Source organism: Tupaia chinensis, unplaced genomic scaffold (assembly GCF_000334495.1).
Source record: "Tupaia chinensis unplaced genomic scaffold, TupChi_1.0 Scaffold000248_1, whole genome shotgun sequence".
NCBI classification, from domain to species: Eukaryota; Metazoa; Chordata; class Mammalia; order Scandentia; family Tupaiidae; genus Tupaia; species Tupaia belangeri.
This window is the reverse complement of record NW_006159726.1, coordinates 941,512-955,627: the sequence shown is the minus strand read 5'-3', so window position 1 is coordinate 955,627 and position 14,116 is coordinate 941,512. Positions and strand designations below refer to the sequence as shown.

General features: G+C 39.2%; 1 protein-coding gene and 1 pseudogene across 1 annotated transcript; both read left to right on the top strand.

Moving 5' to 3' along the window:
- Nucleotides 1-331: 331 nt before the first annotated feature.
- On the top strand, nt 332-1,665 carry LOC102477013 (heterogeneous nuclear ribonucleoproteins A2/B1 pseudogene; annotated as a pseudogene).
- A 10,624-nt stretch (nt 1,666-12,289) lies between these two features.
- On the top strand, nt 12,290-13,149 carry LOC106734892 (60S ribosomal protein L6-like). The gene is given in 2 exon segments (XM_014587935.1): nt 12,290-12,332; nt 12,335-13,149. Coding segments are annotated over 2 exon segments (858 nt in total).
- The last annotated feature ends 967 nt before the right edge of the window (nt 13,150-14,116 follow it).

Genomic DNA, 14,116 nt, shown 5'->3' with positions numbered 1-14,116 from the left:
TAATAATAAAAATAAATAAAAAATAATTCTAAAAAATAAACCAAATCATAAACAAAATAAGGGCTATTACCACCCTCTACTCAAAATCAAACTAGCCATCTTGTAGCAGCAGCGCCAGGTCTTGTGTGGAGGCCTTCCTGGTGGCGTTGTTTCTTGAACAGCGGTGGTTCTCACTACAGCGCCAGGACGAGTCCGGCTCGCGTTCGTCCGCGGAGATCTCGAATAATTCTAAAAAATAAACCAAATCATAAACAAAATAAGGGCTATTACCACCCTCTACTCAAAATCAAACTAGCCATCTTGTAGCAGCAGCGCCAGGTCTTGTGTGGAGGCCTTCCTGGTGGCGTTGTTTCTTGAACAGCGGTGGTTCTCACTACAGCGCCAGGACGAGTCCGGCTCGCGTTCGTCCGCGGAGATCTCGCTCATCTCTCTCGGCTGCGAGAAATCGGGCTGAAGCGACTGAGTCCGCAATGGAGAAAACTTTAGAAACTGTTCCTTTGGAGAGGAAAAAGAGAGAAAAGGAACAGTTCCGTAAACTGTTTATTGGTGGCTTAAGCTTTGAAACCACAGAAGAAAGTTTGAGGAACTACTACGAGCAATGGGGAAAGCTTACAGACTGTGTGGTAATGAGGGACCCTGCAAGTGAAAGATCAAGAGGATTTGGTTTTGTGACTTTCTCATCCATGGCTGAGGTTGATGCTGCCGTGGCTGCGAGACCTCATTCAATTGAAGGGAGAGTTGTTGAGCCCAAATGTGCTGTGGCAAGAGAGGAGTCTGGAAAACCAGGGGCTCATGTAACTGTGAAGAAGCTGTTTGTTGGTGGAATTGGGAACATCACCTTAGAGATTATTTTGAGGAATATGGAAAAATTGATACCATTGAGATAATTACTGATAGGCAATCTGGAAAGAAAAGAGGCTTTGGCTTTGTTCCTTTTGATGACCATGATCCTGTGGATAAAACTGTTTTGCAGAAATACCATACTATCAATGGACATAACGCAGAAGTAAGAAAGGCTTTGTCTAGACAAGAAATGCAGGAAGTCCAAAGTTCTAGGAGTGGGAGAGGAGGCAATTTTGGTTTTGGAGATTCACGTGGTGGTGATGGAAATTTTGGGCCAGGACCAGGAAGTAACTTTAGAGGAGGATCTAATGGGTATGGAAGTGGACGTGGCTTTGGGGATGGCTATAATGGGTATGGAGGCGGACCTGGAGGTGGCAATTTTGGAGGTAGCCCTGGTCATGGAGGAGGAAGAGGAGGATATGGTGGTGGAGGACCTGGATATGGCAACCAGGGTGGGGGCTATGGAGGTGTTTATGACAACTATGAAGGAAGAAATTACGGAAGTGGAAATTATAATGATTTTGGAAACTATAACCAGCAACCTTCTAACTATGGTCCAAAAAAGAGTGGAAACTTTGGTGGTAGCAGGAACATGGTGGGGGGGCATATGGTGGAGGAAACTATGGCCCAGGAGGCAGTGGAGGAAGTGGGGGTTATGGTGGGAGGAGCCAATATTGAGCTTCTTCCTCGTTGCCATGGGCTTCACCGTATAAATAAGAGAGGATGAGAGCCCAGAGGTAACAGAACAGCTTCAGGTTATCGAAATAATGATGTTAAGGAAACTCTTATCTCAGTCATGCATAAATATGCAGTGATATGGCAGAGAACCCTTTTGTGAATGGATTGGATTATTTAATAACATTACCTTACTGTGGAGGAAGGATTATAAAATAAAATACCTTTGAGACAGTTTCTTAGCTTTTTAATTGTTTCTTTCTAGTGGTCTTTGTAAGAGTGTAGAAGCATTCCTTCTTTGATAATGTTAAATTTGTAAGTTTCAGGTGACGTGTGAAACCTTTTTAAGATTTTTCTCAAAGTTTTGAAAAGCTATTAGCCAGGATCATGGTGTAATAAGACATAACGTTTTTCTTTTAAACAATTTAAGTGCGTGTGTAGAGTTAAGAAGCTGTTGTACACTTATGATTTAATAAAATAATTCTAAAGGAAAAAAATCAAACTAGCCATCTTGTCTGGTCAAGTAAAATGGGAATAGTAATTTATAATCTTTTTAGGTTATAAGGAACATAAAGGTAGAAACATTGTCATTATTTAAAAATTATCTGATTGCCCAACCAGAAAACCCAAAGTAATTAGTTGACAATTATTGGAGTTAACAGAATAATTGAGAATAGTTGACTAAAACAGGAACAAGATTTAAAATTAATTTTATTTCTGTACAAAAGCAACAGATGGAAAGCATAACGTTTTAAAATATACAAATTATGATAGAAAATTTATCTAGGAATAAATCTAATAAATATATGTATGACATTTATAGAGAAAGTTATAAAGTTTTACCAAAAGAAGTTAAAGCAACTTTCTCTTCTCAAACTGGCAGAAAGCTGATTTATTCTCTATACAGAGTCAACAGGAGACCTCTGGACTGTAGACAACAGACACATTTTAAGGCAAAAGTATATTTTTTTTTTTTTTTGAGAGATTTTTGCTATAGGGCGCATGCACCCACCAGAAAGACAGAGAGAGGGAATCAGCAGTTAGCATAATGACTATGTCGCTGGACTCCCACGTAGTCAACCATGGTTCGCATCCCGGACCCAGTGGCTTAAAACTCACGCAGGGCGCGTGTGCATGAGTGCCCAAGATCCCGAGAGGAGAATGGAGGAGAAGGGATTGCGGCGTGATCATCCCCCTGGGGGGTGATTTCTCGTTTTCTGTCTCTATGTCTCTGTCTGTCTGTCTGGCGAGTGCAAGTGCCCTATAGCGAAAATCTCTCCAAAATAAATAAATAAATAAATAAATAAATAAAAGACAGAGACAGAGAGATAGGAAGTGAGAAATCACCTACCAGTGGGGGATGGCCACGCCACAATCCCTTCTCCTCCATTCTCCTCTCGGGATCTTGGGCACACACGCACACGTGCCCAGAGTGAATTTAAGCCACCGGGTCTGAGACTCGAACCAGGGTCAACTACATGGGAGTTCAGCAACATAGCCATTACGCCAACTGCTGGTCCCGGCCAAAGTATCTTACTGCAAATCAAGGAAATATGTGACCCAAATCTCTAAATGCTAAATACTAAGATCCCAACCCACTGCACCACTAAATTTCCATCCCCTTCTCCCCAAGTTGATTCCCAAAATTCTGATTTCCAAACTATATCCTTTCTGGCAGAAAATTAGATTATCTTCTTCTGGGGAAGTCAACCAACCTACAAAGAAAGATCTAAAAAGGCTGACCTTAAGGATTCCCCTCAGAATGATCCACTCAGTATTGCAAGAGTAAAGATGAAAATCAATAATGTGGTCACAGCTTTCAATTTTTTAATCATCAACAGTCAAATAAGATTTAGCAAACATCACAAGAAAACTTTTGATATAGAAGATAAACCAAACAAAACAAAATGAAACAAAAACAAATAAACAAATCAAATAAAAGCAACCTAAAGGAAACAGAATCTACACAGGAAAAAGAAAACCCAAAATATAACTATCAGGGCTAAGCAATCATACAGCAATAACATACCTGGACCCATATGAGAAAAGACCATGGTCTAGGACCTCCTTGAGTGTATTGGGAGCACAGGTACATGCCCATGAAACAGGCCAACTGAGACTGGGGGTGGATCGCCACATGAGAATCCTGTTAGGGTTACCTCTCTCTTTCTCAATAAATAAATAAACTTAACATTTGTATTAATGTATTAAAAAGAGATAAGAGAAAATTTTGCATCTATGAAATAAGAACAGGATTCTATCATTAAAATAAAGAACAAAAAGAGCTCTTGGAAATTTATGATGATAGTGAAAATAGAAAACTCAACAATGAAGTTGAAGGACAAAAAGAGTAATAGTGAGAAATAAAATCTAAGAAAATGAAAGGACCAGACCAAGAGATACAACATCTATAAAATGTGACTTACAGAAATAAAAAATACTGAAAGCAGAAGTGAGAAAAACATCACTGAAAGAATTCTTTCAATGATTAAATTAAAGAAAATTTTTCCCAAGTCAGGAACGTGAATTGTCAGGATTAAAAGGGCCTGCTTAGAGCACAGCACAATGGAGGAAAATAGGCTTGCATCAAGGTAACTTCAGTATAGTGGAAAGAAACAGAAGAAACAGGTTTTATACAGAGGCTCAGGTATCAGAATAGCTCTTTTCTTCTTAAGGGCATCAATGGAAGAAAACAATAGAGCAATGCCTTCAAGATTCTGAAAAAAAAATTATTTCCAACCTAGAATTCTATACTTGACTAAACTGGCATTTCAGATGAAGTAAATGAAGATGTTTGTGGATACACAAAGTCTCAAAATACTTATTCCCAAGAAACTGCTAGGGGAGGTGTTCACCAAAATGAGAAGAATAAATCAATACAACGGAAGATATGAGACAGGAAACAGGAGAGCAAACACTGGAAACATTAAGAGAATCAACAGGAAGACTCTGAATGGATATCCTGGGATGACTACTGTGTGCCTGACAGCTGTATGCCAGTCCACATTGTGGTGGACTCAAGTGCTAAATGTGATATGGAATGCCATTACCAAGATGTCCATCTTTTTAACCTGAGTAACCAACACTGGACAAGATTTTTCTGTGTATTTGGCTTGTCTTGACCAGATGTGAATTTGTGGCTCTCCCTGACGTGCTTGCTGCCTGGATTGATTGAGGGCACTCATTTCACCCACAGAAATGTTCTGTTTTTATCTTCTCCTATCTTAGGTCATCTCTTGGGAACTAGAGTTGCTGTTTTGCTGCAAATGCAGACTTTGTTTCATGTGGCTATTTCTCATACATACTCCTTAGAAAGCCTAAGTGCATAATATTTGATGTCTGGTGAAGACATTTATATTTATTTATATTAGTATGGTTCTTTCTAAGCTCTAACAATACAGAAGAGCTTAGAAAAAAATAAGAATGAGTAATGGGGCCAGTAGGTGGTATAGTTAGGAGACTGGACTCCTGGAACCGCCAGCTTGCTTTCTCACTCTCTCTGTCTCTGTGTGTGTGTTTGTCTCCCTCTGGTGAGCACATGGGCCCTATAGCAAATTTAAAAATAATAATAAATATGGGGGCAGCAGATGGCATAGTGGTTAAGGTGAACCTTTTTTTTTTTGAGAGATTTTTGCTATAGGGCGCATGCACCCACCAGAAAGACAGAGAGAGGGAATCAGCAGTTAGCATAATGACTATGTCGCTGGACTCCCACGTAGTCAACCATGGTTCGCATCCCGGACCCAGTGGCTTAAAACTCACGCAGGGCGCGTGTGCATGAGTGCCCAAGATCCCGAGAGGAGAATGGAGGAGAAGGGATTGCGGCGTGATCATCCCCCTGGGGGGTGATTTCTCGTTTTCTGTCTCTATGTCTCTGTCTGTCTGTCTGGCGAGTGCAAGTGCCCTATAGCGAAAATCTCTCCAAAATAAATAAATAAATAAATAAATAAATAAAAGACAGAGACAGAGAGATAGGAAGTGAGAAATCACCTACCAGTGGGGGATGGCCACGCCACAATCCCTTCTCCTCCATTCTCCTCTCGGGATCTTGGGCACACACGCACACGTGCCCAGAGTGAATTTAAGCCACCGGGTCTGAGACTCGAACCAGGGTCAACTACATGGGAGTTCAGCAACATAGCCATTACGCCAACTGCTGGTCCCGGCCAAAGTATCTTACTGCAAATCAAGGAAATATGTGTCCCAAATCTCTAAATGCTAAATACTAAGATCCCAACCCACTGCACCACTAAATTTCCATCCCCTTCTCCCCAAGTTGATTCCCAAAATTCTGATTTCCAAACTATATCCTTTCTGGCAGAAAATTAGATTATCTTCTTCTGGGGAAGTCAACCAACCTACAAAGAAAGATCTAAAAAGGCTGACCTTAAGGATTCCCCTCAGAATGATCCACTCAGTATTGCAAGAGTAAAGATGAAAATCAATAATGTGGTCACAGCTTTCAATTTTTTAATCATCAACAGTCAAATAAGATTTAGCAAACATCACAAGAAAACTTTTGATATAGAAGATAAACCAAACAAAACAAAATGAAACAAAAACAAATAAACAAATCAAATAAAAGCAACCTAAAGGAAACAGAATCTACACAGGAAAAAGAAAACCCAAAATATAACTATCAGGGCTAAGCAATCATACAGCAATAACATACCTGGACCCATATGAGAAAAGACCATGGTCTAGGACCTCCTTGAGTGTATTGGGAGCACAGGTACATGCCCATGAAACAGGCCAACTGAGACTGGGGGTGGATCGCCACATGAGAATCCTGTTAGGGTTACCTCTCTCTTTCTCAATAAATAAATAAACTTAACATTTGTATTAATGTATTAAAAAGAGATAAGAGAAAATTTTACATCTATGAAATAAGAACAGGATTCTATCATTAAAATAAAGAACAAAAAGAGCTCTTGGAAATTTATGATGATAGTGAAAATAGAAAACTCAACAATGAAGTTGAAGGACAAAAAGAGTAATAGTGAGAAATAAAATCTAAGAAAATGAAAGGACCAGACCAAGAGATACAACATCTATAAAATTTGACTTACAGAAATAAAAAATACTGAAAGCAGAAGTGAGAAAAACATCACTGAAAGAATTCTTTCAATGATTAAATTAAAGAAAATTTTTCCCAAGTCAGGAACGTGAATTGTCAGGATTAAAAGGGCCTGCTTAGAGCACAGCACAATGGAGGAAAATAGGCTTGCATCAAGGTAACTTCAGTATAGTGGAAAGAAACAGAAGAAACAGGTTTTATACAGAGGCTCAGGTATCAGAATAGCTCTTTTCTTCTTAAGGGCATCAATGGAAGAAAACAATAGAGCAATGCCTTCAAGATTCTGAAAAAAAAATTATTTCCAACCTAGAATTCTATACTTGACTAAACTGGCATTTCAGATGAAGTAAATGAAGATGTTTGTGGATACACAAAGTCTCAAAATACTTATTCTCAAGAAACTGCTAGGGGAGGTGTTCACCAAAATGAGAAGAATAAATCAATACAACGGAAGATATGAGACAGGAAACAGGAGAGCAAACACTGGAAACATTAAGAGAATCAACAGGAAGACTCTGAATGGATATCCTGGGATGACTACTGTGTGCCTGACAGCTGTATGCCAGTCCACATTGTGGTGGACTCAAGTGCTAAATGTGATATGGAATGCCATTACCAAGATGTCCATCTTTTTAACCTGAGTAACCAACACTGGACAAGATTTTTCTGTGTATTTGGCTTGTCTTGACCAGATGTGAATTTGTGGCTCTCCCTGACGTGCTTGCTGCCTGGATTGATTGAGGGCACTCATTTCACCCACAGAAATGTTCTGTTTTTATCTTCTCCTATCTTAGGTCATCTCTTGGGAACTAGAGTTGCTGTTTTGCTGCAAATGCAGACTTTGTTTCATGTGGCTATTTCTCATACATACTCCTTAGAAAGCCTAAGTGCATAATATTTGATGTCTGGTGAAGACATTTATATTTATTTATATTAGTATGGTTCTTTCTAAGCTCTAACAAAACAGAAGAGCTTAGAAAAAAATAAGAATGAGTAATGGGGCCAGTAGGTGGTATAGTTAGGAGACTGGAGTCCTGGACCCGCCAGCTTGCTTTCTCACTCTCTCTGTCTCTGTGTGTGTGTTTGTCTCCCTCTGGTGAGCACATGGGCCCTATAGCAAATTTAAAAATAATAATAAATAAAATTAAATAATTATTTAAAAATGAAGAGTATATTTGTTTCCTAGAGTTGCTGTTATAAATTGCCACAAAATGGGCAACTTAAAACAACAAGAATGTATTCTTGCACAGTTCTGGAGATCAGAAGTCTGAAATCAAGTTGTGTGCAGGGCTGCAATCCCTCTCGAGGCTCTAGGACATAAGTCATTCTTTATCATTTCCAGCTTCCGGTGGCTGTAGGTGTTCCTTGATTTGTGGCCATATCACCCCACTCTCTGCCTCCATGGACACTTTGGCTCTGCCTCTTCTCTCTCTCTCACATTTTGTTTGTCTCTTATGGACCCACCTGGGTAATCCAGGATAATCTAGTCTCAAGATCCTTAATTTAATTGCATCTGCAAAGACTCTTTCCAAATAAGGTCACATTTGTGGGTTCCAGAGATTTTGATGTAGACCTAGGTTTTGGAGGGGTCACTATTCAGCCTGCTACAAGTGGCTAACAAATCCCTCAAATGATTTTTTTTTCAAATTTCAGTAATTTACATACCATATCTAAAATAAAGACAGTTTAATAGAAAACAGAACAAAACAAACATTTCCTAATAGATTTTTTGTGTGTGAGGAATTTGACATAATTGATTTAAAATTTACTTAATAAAGCAGAGTCAAGAATAGTCCAGACACTCCTGGAGAAGAATGGTAAGGTTGAGAGAACCCTGCTCCAAGTCTTATAAATTTATAGTAACTAAGGCACAATGACATTGATTCAGAGATGGACAAATAAACCAACTGAACATAATAACATAATCAGCAGTCCAGGAAACACCAAAACATACACAGATTTGGGCTTTATGACAGAGACATCATTGCAAATTAACAGTTATTTGTATGAACAAAAATGGATCTTCATCTTATACCCCCAAAAAAGAAAAATCAGGTCCTGGTTCATTCAAGATTTAAATATGAGCAGCAAAACTTAAACATATTTATAAAATACATAAGAATATTTGATGGTCCCAGGAATTTTTTTTTTTAAGAGAGAGAGATTTTCTGTATAGGGCATGTGTGCTCACGAGGGAGACAAAGAGACAGAAAGCAAGAAATCACCCTCTCCCAGGGGGGTGGCCACTCTGCAATCCCTTCTCCTCCATTCTCCTCTCAGGATTTTGGGCACACATGCACATGCACACGGCATGAGTTTAAACTGCTGGGTCCTGGACTCAAACCACGGTTGACTATGTGGAATTCAAATATCCATCAATGGGAAAGAGCTAAATAGTCATATATTTGTACAATGAAATACTTGTAGACACTGATATACTTTCCAGATTCTCCTTCAAGGAAATACTATGGCCCCAGCTTCTGGAAGTACTGTTGTAAATCCTCTTTTAGCTGTCAGACCTCAGGGATTGCCTCAGTTGCAGAGCACTGTTTCACCTAAGGTCATCTTCCTTATTGGAGTGGCCACATCTAATGACTTATCAGCCCAACTCATGACAGCTGTGAATGTTCTGAAGGGCCATTCTGGTTTCATTTTATTTGCTGATGATACTGTGAGTCAGGAATTTGGTCAGGGCTTAGCTGGGCAGATGTGCCCCATATAGCATCATCTGTGGTCATTCTTTCAGCAGCATTTAGTCAGTGACTGGATGAGCTAAGAAGTCCAATAAGGCTTCATGCACATGTCTGACACATCCAAGTGGCCTATCTCTCACTGTATCATTGCCTCATAATATGGTGGTCTCAGAGCAATTAGATTTCTTATATAGTGGCTTACAACATACCAAATGATGAAGGTGGAAGCTATAGATCCCTTGCTCTCCAGACTTAGAAATGACCCAGCATAATTTCTGCTACATTCCATTAATTAAAATAACTCACAACACTAGACCTGATCCAAAGGGAGAGGAAATAGACTGTGTTGCTATTGCTTTTTTCAATTGTCAAAGGGCACATACACTTGCCAGAGAGTGAGGGAGGGAGAAAGAAAGCACCTTTCAATGGGATGTGGTGATGCTGAATTCCTTTACCTCCATTTCTCCATCCCATCAGGATTTGGGGCACACACATATGTGAACTCAGTGTATTTTTCAAGCCAGAGAGCCTGAGATTCTAACCATGGTTGGCCATGTGAGAGCTGGCTGTCAATTAACAGGGCTTAACCACTATGCTACAAGCCAGCCCAAGACTCTACTTCTTGATGAGAACATGACAAGGTAACATTGCAAAGGAGCCTGTGAAATGGGAGAGATTTTTGTGACCATTTATCTTAGGCCATTTGCTGTTGCTATAACTGACTACCACAGACTGAATAATTTATAAAGAACAGACATTTATTTAGCTCACAGCTTTGGAGTCTGAGAAGTCCAAGTGCATGTGTTGGCATTTGACAAGGGTCCATGGCAGAAGGTATCACATGACAAGAAAGAAGGTATGTGTGTTGGAGAGCAAAAGAGGCTGCTTTTATAACAACCCACTCTCATCATAACCCATGAATCTATTAATCAATTAATGGCTCTGCCCTTCTTTATTGGCCCTACCTTTTAATATTGGTACAATGGGAATTAACTTTCAACATGAGTTTAGGAAGGAATAAATATTCAAACCATAGCATTAACTTTAGAAACACAATCTATCATGGTCTTATGTACAGTCTAGTATATTGTTCACTGTACAGCTCCAAAGCTTGCTATTCACCCAGATCTCAAAATAAATAGTCCCCCTGAGTTGTGAAGTACAGAACCAGCATTATCAGGCTTCATAGCCCTAGACTCTCACAAACATTGCGCTGATCACAAAAAGCAAGTCACAGATGAATAGCACAACCCTTTACTATTTACATGAAGTTTAAAATGCCAAACTGAAGAATATATTATTTAATGGCACATAAAAATGTAGTAAGACAATAAAGCATTTTCTATAAAGGAAATTATCAACATAAAATTTAAGAAAGGAATTTTTTTTTAAAGATCAGAGAAGAATACAGGAACTTCTATGGTCTTTGTAATCTACTGGTAATCTATGGCTTCAGCTAGGTGGTAGATACATGGGTGTTTGTTATCTATATCACATTATTTTGTATGTACAAAATAATTTATACTCAATTAAGAAAGAGAACTATAATAAGATAGAAAATTTAAAATAAATATTATTTTAGGATTGTAGTAGCCTCTGGAATAACGGAAAGGGACATGACAAGGGAAAGTTTTACAAGGGACTAGTAGTGTTAAATTCTATTTATTGGTTCCAGTTACAGTGTTGTGCATTGCTAAAATGCTGTGCTTCACAGGCTAGAACCAATGGGAGGCTCTGGATTGATTCTCAGCCCCACCTGAAGGCCAGGCACAGTGGCACATACCTGTAATTCCAGCTGGAGGCTAAGGCAGCAGGATCACAACACAGAAAAACTTTGTCTAAAAAGAAAAGAATGTATATATTTTTATTAGATTAGCTTGGTGAGTATTTGCTACATTTTTCTTTATACATTATCAATTCATCATATATCTTCTTTCATTTGTGTTAATAACCCATAAAATTTATGCATTAAATAAATATTTATTTATTGAGTATTCTCTCTCTCTAGGCACTCTTCTTCCAGACACTTGGGATACACTGATGAACAAAGCAGGCAAAAAATCCCTGCCCTCATATAATTTCCATTATTTTATCTTCTTTTTTTTTTCTTGAGAGATTTTTGCTAAAGGGCACATGTACTTGCCAGAGAGACAAGAGAGACAAAAAGTGAGAAATCACCTCCCAGGAGGGATGGCCACACTGCAATCCCTTCTCCTCCGTTCTTCTCTCAGGATTTTGAACACACATGCACACACACTCTTGTTCTCCTAGTCTTTCTCTGGTGAGCAAGTACACACATCCTAAGGCACTTAAAAAAAAAAAGAAAGAAAAAGAAAAAAGAAAGACAGGAATAAATAGAAAGGCCACAGCCAAACCTGTTTTAAAAAAAATGAAATATTCAGCTTCTCCCTTCAGGATACAAGGTGATAATGTTGAACTCAACCCAAGTCAAGTATATTCGATGTAATAAAAGTTGAGATAGTGAGGACATGAGAGTTATGAGAGACATTTTAGTACCAAATATAATCTGAAATGATTGCAATTGTCATCATATCATGCCTTTGTGACAAAACAAATTGAGAGAGAAAGAGTCAACTATTCAGGGACCACTCATTGAGTTTATATCACAGTTAAATATAAAAGATCAGCCAGACAAGTGAAAGAGAGACCATTTCTGTATTTAGACTCTTTCAATGTAATTATAACAATGATGTTGGAAGAGCCTACTTTATCCCTTAGATGCATACATTTCCATCTAACATTTTTGATAATCACTCAGTTTAAATGACTTAAATATTGCACTGTTTGTCACACATTCTCTCTTGAGAGAATTAGGATGATGTTCTAAAGAGGTAGTTTTTGAGAAGACTTAGTATATGCTTATGGAACCATTCAATTCTTTTGTTGTGACAGTAAATAAAAAAATAGAGTAAGCTCTATTTTGACAAAGAAAACTTCTCTAAGAGGGGAGATAAATACTCTAAAAGGTGATGTGCCAGCGATGGCAGGCGATAAAGCTGCAAAGCAGGATACTAAGGAGAAGAAACTGAAGCCAAGAAGGCTGATACCAGTGGCAAGGTTAAAAAGGGTGACCCCAAGGCTAAAAAGCCCAAGAAGGGGAAGCCCCATTGCAGTCGAAACCCTGTCCTAGTCCGGGGCATCGGCAGATACTCCCTGTCTGCCATGTATTCCAGGAAGGCCATGTACAAGAGGAAATACTCGGCCACTAAATCCAGGATCGAAAAGAAAAAGGAAAAGGTTCTTGCAACTGTCACAAAAACGGTTGGTGGAGACAAGAATGGTGGTACCCGGGTGGTTAGACTGCACAAAATGCCTAGGTATTATCCTACTGAAGATGTGCCTCGAAAGCTGTTGAGCCATGGCAAAAAACCCTTCAGTCAGCATGTGAGAAAGCTGCGAGCTAGCATCACTCCCGGGATGATGATCATCCTCACTGGACGCCACAGAGGCAAGACAGTGGTTTTCCTGAAGCAGCTGAGCAGTGGCTTGCTACTTGTAACTGGACCGCTGGTTCTCAGTGGAGTTCCACTGCATAAAACACACCAGAAATCTGTCATCATCACCTCCATGAAAATTGATATTAGCAAAGTAAAAATCCCAAAGCACCTTACCGATGCTTACTTCAAGAAAAAGAAACTGCGGAAGCCCAGACACCAGGAAGGTGAGATCTTTGACACAGAGAAGGAGAAATACGAGATTTCAGAGCAGCGCAAGATTGATCAGAAAGCTGTGGATTCGCAAATTTTACCAAAAATCAAAGCTGTTCGTCAGCTCCAGGGCTACCTGCGATCCGTGTTTGCCCTTACAAATGGAATCTATCCTCACAAATTGGTGTTCTAGATTTTTTTGCCAAGAACCTAATTAAATAACTGATCATATATCTATATAAAAAAAAAAAGATGATGTGTCAGGATGAAATCCACTCACGGCCCAGTTCTTCACAAAAACCTTATCTTGGTTTTCAGCAAAGTAGTTCATGGATGTAGTGGAAAGTGTTGTGTGAATTATAGGCAAAGAATTTTTCCCAGGTCTATTCAAACATATAGTCAAAGGCAGGAGAATGCTTCTGAAATGTTAAAGCAGTCTTGAGTAAACAATGCTTAAAGTAGACAACTATTGTGATCCACCTCCTACTTTATCCTTCTAGAAACAGATCCCCACATTTAAGATAAAAATGCTCCCTCTCTCACTCCACCCAAGTGTTCCCAGTAGGGCAATGAGTCATATCTGTGATCTGTGATTCTTACGACATCATAATCTTCATTGCCTTTTTTTTTTTTTGAGAGAGAGAGAGAGATTTTTTTGCTATAGGGAGCATGTGCTTGCCAGAGAGACAGAGCAAGACAGAGAGACAGAAAGCTAGAAATCATTCCACGGGGGGATGGCAATATCATAATCCCTTCTTCTCCATTCTCCTCTTGGGATTTTGGGCACACACAGACACGTACCTAGCATGAGTTTCAAGCCTCTGGGTCCAGGACTTGAACTGCGGTCCACTATGTGGGAGTTCATTTGTAACCATTGTTGTAACCATTATACTATCTGCTGGCCCTGCCTTTTAATGAAAACTTGATAGAAGTAGTCTCTCTCTGATAGCAAACTCATGGGTCAACCTGGTCTAAACTGTCATCATCTCTCACTTGACTTACTGTAGTAGGTGCCTAACTGATCTCCCTATGTCTACTTTTGCCTTCCTACAGTTCATTCTCAACACAGAAGCCAGAAGGAAATGCATATTAGATAATGACACTCCTCCACACAAAACCCTCTAGTAGTTGCCCATCTCATACTCTAAGTCAAAGTCTTT